This window comes from Otolemur garnettii, unplaced genomic scaffold, assembly GCF_000181295.1.
Source record: "Otolemur garnettii isolate 467f Iridium unplaced genomic scaffold, OtoGar3 scaffold00014, whole genome shotgun sequence".
Classification (NCBI taxonomy): Eukaryota; Metazoa; Chordata; class Mammalia; order Primates; family Galagidae; genus Otolemur; species Otolemur garnettii.
The window spans coordinates 2,658,768-2,666,547 of record NW_003852409.1 but is presented as its reverse complement, the minus strand read 5'-3'; the positions used below and the strand labels follow the sequence as shown (position 1 = coordinate 2,666,547).

Sequence of the window (7,780 nt, the reverse complement as noted above, 5' to 3'; positions counted from 1 at the left end):
TTTTTTTTTTTTTGGAAACAGAGCTTCAAGCTATCACCCTGGGTAGAGTGCTATGGCGTCACAGTTCACAGCAACCTTAAACTCTTGGGCTTAAGCAATTCTCTTGCCTCAGCCTCCCCAGGAGCTGGGATACAGGTGCCCGCCACAACACCTGGCTGTTTTTGGTTGTAGTTATCATTGTTGTTTGGCAGGCCTGGGCTGGGCTTGAACCCACCACCTCTGGGGTATGGGGTCGGAGCCCTACCCTTTTGAGCCACGGGCACCACCCCTAGCATTGTTGATGGTTTGTAGCATTTTCTGGCCTCTAGATGCCAAGAAACAACCCCTCCTACCCCAGCTGTGACAACCAAAATGTCATCAGACAACCCAAATTGTCAAATGTCTTCTGGGATATAGTGGGGGAAGTAGTGGGTAAAATCGTTCCCACTGATTTAAGCAAAGCACTTTTCTGAAGATGATGGTCCTCCAACCAGCACTATGGACTGAGAAATGTTCGTTCTGCTACAACAGATGTTTCTAGAATACCAATCAGCTCACATATGATTAGTAACTAGGAGAATGATGTCAGCATAATGCGGGAGTTGTGTTGGTTCATGGTTTTTTCCTAGTTTAAAAAAAAAAGGCAGAATAGTGGGTATAGAATTTAAACCTATAAAGGAAAAAGCCTCAGCATGGCTGCTGCACATACGGACTCCTCTCCAGCCCGCACTCTGGGCTCCCTCCCCAGAGAGGCACCGCCAGCTTGCAGAGCTCTCCACCACGTGGCAGCTGCAGCGCTTCCTCCTGGGCTTAATGGCAGCCCTGCTGGCTCCTAGCTCTGAGCTCAGGGTTTCATCTGTAAACCTGCAGTGACACTATTGCTCTTTTGCATTTTTACTATCCTCTGAGGCAGCCTCTAGCCATTGCAAGCTGCCAGTGTGTACCATCCAAATTGTCTCCCCTGGTATCAATCATAGTTTTTGTTACTGTTAAAAAAGTTGGCTAGGTTTTCAATTGTTTGTCCCAGCCCCGTTCTCTGCTCCCCTTCCTGCCCACAGCCACTGTTACTATTTAATGCATGACTTGGCAGAAAGTGAAGTTTTTTTAGGAATACATACATCATTTTATAGCACAAGCTTCTGTGTTTGGGTCCTGTGGTGGGTGATTGTTGAAGATTATCCAATTAGTTCCCTGAATTCTATACCCACTAAGCAACTTTTCATTATTACATGGCTTTCCAGTACTTATCTACAGAGAGAGTATATTTATTTGCCAACCTAGGTATTCTCTACTGCAAAACTCGTATTTTTCTCTGTTAATTTAAAAGCTGGTCTTTACATTTCTACACCAGCCTCTTTGAGCCTGGTTGAGGAGCCTGGCCCCTGACAGAAATGGCTTTCCAGCTTGCTGGGCTGAGGGAGTAAGGCTGAGAATTCACTGAAGTGGATGACACCTTGGTTAGCCTCTTGGCAGCTGGCTGGACTTGCTCTGGACACGTCTCTCTACTGCTGACGGCTATGTCCCCTTTACTCGCTAAAACATACTGCACACAGTGAAACCTTAGCAGTTTCTGAGAGAAGCAGCACAGTGTATATTTATGAGCCCAGTAGTTGGAGCCAGAATGACCAGATTTGAAGCCTGGCTGTCCTACGTCCTAGGCGTTGACCTTGGACAAGTTACTCAACTTGTCTGTGCCTCAGTTTTGTCATCTATAAAATGGAGATTAGAGAATTTGCCTCATGGGTTTATGTAAAGATTATATGAGATAACAGAATAAATAAATTACTTAAAACACTGCCTGCCATTTAGGAAGAACTTAAGTGTTTCCTATATTAATATTAGAGTATTAATTTCTATTTCAGTAATTCAGTCACATAAGTTATTTTATGTAATTCTTGTAACTACCACATGAAATTGGGCAGATATTATTTACCCTATTTTGCCATTAAGGCACCCAAGGTGCAGAGGGTTTAACTTTCCCAAAGTTATAATATAGACTAAAGTTCACACCACATAGATATTTCTGTATCTTTTTTAAAAACTACCAGAGAAGATATGAACCACTATATTACTCAGATTTCCTCATCTAGAGATCTGAATAACAAGCTGTTTATAGGACTTAATAATATCTCAAAAAACTTGTTTCCTGAGGAATTAAGAGATACTATCTTTTTAAAAAATTTGACAACTTTGTAATTATCTTGTCCTTGGTTACTTGGGATATTAGTTAAAAATGCTGAAGTGCTGGCTCAGTGCCTGTAGCTCAGCGGCCGGTGCCAGCCACATACACCAAAGCTGGCAGGTTCGAATCCAGCCCAGGCCTGCCAAACAATGACAACTATAACCCCCCCCACCACCACCAAAAAAATAGCCGGCCATTGTGGCGGGTGCCTGTAGTCGCAGCTTCTTTGGAGGCTGAGGCAAGAGAATTGCTTAAGCCCAAGAGTTTGAGGTTGCTGTGATCTGTGATGCCACGACACTCTTCTTAGGGCGACATAGTGACACTCTGTCTCAAAAAAAAGAAAAAAATGCTAAGTGCCATAACCATCATCTATAGATTTCCTTTTCTTAAGATAATTTTGAATATTTATTTTTGACTGTCCTATTATACATATAGCCTTTTGACATTGACTTCAAACTGTGTTTGGTGAGGTAATCTTTAAAAAATTTTTTTGTTACGGAAATTTTCAAGCATATACAAAAGTATACAAGGTATACACATTCCTTGAATGTGCAAGGAAATATGAATGTTATAAAGATAGAAAAAACACTGGTTTTTATCTCCAAGGAACGTTAACATTACTAAAAGAAATAGGATTTTTTTTCAGAACCACGGTGTGAGGCAGCCTATGTTTTCTGCCTTTATCATGACACTCGTGGTAAATCCCATAGGGGTGCTACACAGGGAGGGAGCATTTCAGGCCTGTGTTGGTTAGAGAAGGCTCCATGGAGCTGGTAACACGGCCCGGAATTTCAGTAGGTTTAGAAAAATGATGAAATGCTTATTTATAGTACTTCCCTCCAGCCCTCCAGCCCATCTGTATTAGCCATCTGTATTTAGTTATATTTGTAGTGTTTAACAATTTGCCATTGGCTGCAATTTCCATGCATACCCTTTCCTCTGTAATCTGTTTATTAGGAATAGGTATAATATGGCCACCCATGCCTTCCCGCCAGGCTTCCTAACATCAAGAAATGTTTTTGCAGGATTTGACCCAGCTTACAGTAGATCTCATTTGATGTGTACTGTAGCAATGTATCATTTTACACCAGATATTGTATGTGATAAGCCGTATATATGTCATCCACCTGCAGCCTGTACATATGACAAACTGTGTCTGGATTGCTGATCTAGAAACAGAACTGTTCAGTTTATCCTAGTGAGGCTAATTCACACAGACTAAATGCAAAGAAACTAGTGTATCACTAAGAATGCCAGTCTATTGATTCATCATGGGAAATATTCATTTTCCATAACCAAGCTTTAATTATATGCTATCACATACACACACTACCTTCACCAAGAAGACTCCTATTGAGCAAGGCATCAAAGCCAAAATGTCCTGGAGAGATATACCCTTTCTTTTCTTTCGCCTCAAGCCATTGCCCTGTGTAGAGTGCTGTGGAGTCACAGCTCACAGCAACCTCAAACTCCTGGGCTTAAGCGATTCTCTTGCCTCAGCCTCCCAAGTAGGTGGGACTACAGGAGCCTACCACAATGCCCGGCCATCTTTTGGTTGTAGTTGTCATTGTTATTTGGCAGGTCCAGGCTGGATTCGAACCTGCCAGCTCTGGTGTATGTGGCTGGCACGTTAGCCGTTTGAGCTACAGGTGCCACCGAGACATACCCTTTCTTAAGAATTGAGAACGTTTAGCACTGCTCCTGTGCTTTACAAACAAGGAGATTGAGGCTCAGAAAGATTAAGTGATTTGTTCAAGGTCATAGTGCAACATGGCAGTGGGGGATGTGGGACTGTGATTACAACCATTTATTTGAATTCTGGAGCAAACCGGCTGACACTAACTCTGATCTCTCAGCAGAGAACAGAAAAAACGCAAATATCAGAGAACAGGAAAAGGAAATCAAAGAGGCAGAAAGAGCAAACAAAATACAGAACTGAAAATGGAACCTCAGTCACAGATAGAAAAGGAAATTATGGAACAAGCACTGGCACCTACAGAGAAAGAAGCTGAACTACCAGGAAGTGTAACCGAAGCCCTTCCTTTGGTAGCCTCCCCACGAGAAGTTATGCCCAAGGAACATTTTTCTGAAGTACGTCAAGAAAGCATTATACAGCAGGAAAATTCTTCTGCGTACCAAGAAACAGTAGTACAAAACAATTCTTCTGAGACATGCCAACATATGGCTGAACCTGAAGACCTGGCTCCTAAAACGTGCCAGGAAATAGCTGTACTCCAAGACCATCCTCTCAACACCTGCCAGGATACAGCTGAGCCTGAAGACCTGGCTCCTAAAATGTGCCAGGAAATAGCTGTACTTGAAGATCATCCTCTCAAACTGCTCCAGGATACAGCTGAACCTCGAGACTTCACTCCTAAAATGTTCCAAGAAATAGCTGTACTCAAAGCTCTTCCTTGTCCAACCTCTGAAGACACAGCTGACCTGGAAGGACACGCTCCTGAAGCAGGCCCCAAACCAGACGTGCCTGAAGGCTATACTCTTGATGGGCACCAAAAACCAGAAGCGCCAGAAGAATGCAATGCTGAATCAGACCGAGAAATAGCTGAGAATGAAGGCTTCTTTCCGAAAACACAAGAATTAGCTGTGCCCAAAGACCTTTCTACAAAACCACACCCAGAAACAGTTGAACCTGAGCACTCTTCTCATAAAACGTATAAAGAAATTGCTGTATATAAAGCCCTCTCTCATAAGACAATCCAAGAAACACCTCAGCCTGAAGAATCTTCACCTGACACATACCAAGAAACACCTGGGCCTGGAAAATATTCACCTAGAATATACCAAGAAACACCCACATTCAAAGAATATTCACCTGAAATAAACCAAGAAACACTGGAGCCTGAAGACCTCTCTGCTAAGACATGTGAAAATAAGGATATGCCTAAAGAATGCCTTCCAGAACCACACCAAGAAATAGGTGAGCCCCAAGACCGGGATCCTAGAGTAAACCAGGAAGATGCTAAGGATGTTTATGGTTTTTCTCAAGGTAAGGGCTGTTTATACATGTAGCACTGAGATAGGTATATCTCGGAGTAGCAATTTATGACCTGCTTTGAAAATCATAGATTATCTCCATGAGTATTATGAATACTGTTGGCCAATTTCGAGTAATATCTTTTGTGCAACCAACATTCGTCCTGAAACCTTCCCAAAGGATTTAAAAAATAATTGAAAAGGCAAGAACGTACAGTAGGTACTTGTACATACTCTCCATTTGGAGAAGCTATAGGCAGTGAAATGAGTTATGTGCAAGATATTTTAAAGGACAATTACCAGTAGTCTAGATAACAAGAAGTCTTGATAAATGATGTTTTTCTAGGAAATTTAATTTTCTTGATAAACTAAAGGCAAGTAAATTTGTAGTACAAGGTACTGACAGAGATAGCAAGGTATACAATACGCTCGATCCTGTTACTAGGGAACTCATGGGATTTATCAGGTTTACAAAAAACGATTTCTAATTCAATATTTGCTCCTAAAAACCTTTTTACTAAGCACAGTATTTTGAAAATAATGCAAACTTTTTTTTTCTAGAAAGGACTGGATGACCTTTCTTTAATTTGACTTGCCTCAGAAACATATCTGAAAACCTCAATTCTTTGTACGATACTGTAGACAGTATAAAAAATGGACTGAGGGTAGCGCCTGTGGCTCAGTGAGTAGGGTGCCGGCCCCATATACCGAGGCTGGTGGGTTCAAACCCAGCCCCTGCCAAACTGCAACAACAACAATAACAACAAAAATAGCCAGGCATTGTGGCGGGTGCCTGTAGTCCCAGCTACTCAGGAGGCTGTGGCAAGAGAATCACCTAAGCCCAAGAGCTGGAGGTTGCTGTGAGCTGTGATGCCACAGCACTCTACTGAGGGTGACAAAATGAGACTCTGTCCCTAGAAAGAAAGAAAGAAAGAAAGAAAGAAAGAAAGAAAGAAATGGGCTGAGTCCTATCAGACCATAGTTATCCCTAGGAAACTTTGGTAATTTATTTGCTTCTTCTCCTAAAAGATAATTGCAACAAAAATGTGGTGTTAGGTGGCTTCCAAGTAATACAGATTTTGAGGAACTATTTAAAATGAATTACCTGCAAAGTACACATAGAAATACTGCTTGCTCTGACAGCGGTCCCTGCTGCAGAAGAAGCTCTGATTAACACAGCATCTTCATTCTTAGCAGGGGCATTCTAAACCCAGAAAGGTAGATGTGGGCAATTAATTAATGCTCATTTTAGTATGGATTTCAGCATACCAAACAAATGGGGATATCTATATTCAACTGATTATAAAAGTAATAAATGTTCATGATAATAATTTAAAGCAATGTGTAAGTGGATGTAGAATAAAAAAAAATCCCCTTTAGTACCATCTCCTTTCTGATGTTGTTTTAACAAAGAGATAAGGGTACTCCAGCCTGTAAACCTAGCACTGTGGGAGGCCAAGGTAGAGCAATTGCTTGAGATCAGGAGAACTGCTCCAGGTCAGAAGTTTGAGACCAGCCTGAACAAGAGCAAGACCCCATCTCTACAAAAAAAAAAGAAAAATTAGTCAGGCATGGTGGCACATTCCTTTAGTCCAAGCTTCTTGGGCAGGAGGCAGGAGGATTGCTTGAGCCCAGGAGTTTGAGATTGCAGTGAGCTATGACAGCCATTGCCCTCTGGCTGGGGTGACAGTGAGACTCTGTCTCAAAACAAACAACCTCCCAAAACCCCACAAGTGAAATAAGAATATACATGCTGTTCTGTAACTCCCCCCCCCCACTTATATATATTGTAGCCATCTTATGTCTTTTGTATTAGCTGAATAGTGTGGGGTCGTATGTACGCACTGTACTGTATTCAACTGATCCCTATAATGATGAACAGTTAGATTATTGTCAAGTTTTATTATTTGGACAATATTCAATGAGCATTATTGGGACTTAACATTTATTTGATACTTTTCTTTGTGCCAGACACATTAAATATTTTTTGTGAATTATTTTATTCAATATTAAAAAACCTACAAGAGAAATGCTATCCCCATTTTTTTGGGGGGGGGGACAGAGTCTCACTCTGGGTAGAGTGCCATGGAGTCACAGCTCACAGCAACCTCAAACTCCTGGGCTTAAGTGATCCTCTTGCCTCAGCCTCCTGAGTAGCTGGTACTACAGGTGCCCACCAAAATGCCAGGCTAGTTTTTTTATTTTTAGCAGAGATGGGTCTCACTCTTACTCAGGCTGGTCTCAAACTCCTGGGCTTGGGTGATCCATCCATCTCCGCCTTCCAGAGTGCTGGGATTACAGGCGTGAGTCAATACCCATTTATATATATAAGGAAACTAGGCCCGGGAAGCTTTAATTTGCTTGGTTATTTCCTTAGGATCATTCCCTAGAAGTTGACTTGCTGGTCCAAAAGATACCCCCATTAAAACTCTGGATATATCCGGTCAGATCAGGCCCTAGAAATGTAGCAATTCACACAAGACAAGTGCCTTTTCCCCAGCCTTGCACTGCACATGATGACATTTTAAAAAACTTCTGCCTATCTTCTAGGTTAAAAAATAAACCCCCCGGCTCGGCGCCTGTGGCTCAAACGGCTAAGGCGCCAGCCACATACACCTAAGGTGG

The 7,780-nt window shown here is 42.0% G+C and overlaps 1 protein-coding gene across 1 annotated transcript in view; it reads left to right on the top strand.

Moving 5' to 3' along the window:
• HEMGN (hemogen) overlaps nucleotides 1-7,780 on the top strand; it is a 12,224-nt gene that overhangs the window by 3,265 nt on the left and 1,179 nt on the right. The window contains exon 3 of the mRNA XM_003785361.2: nucleotides 4,021-5,168. Coding sequence (XP_003785409.1) covers nucleotides 4,021-5,168 — 1,148 coding nt within the window. The remainder of the gene's footprint in view (nucleotides 1-4,020; nucleotides 5,169-7,780) is intronic.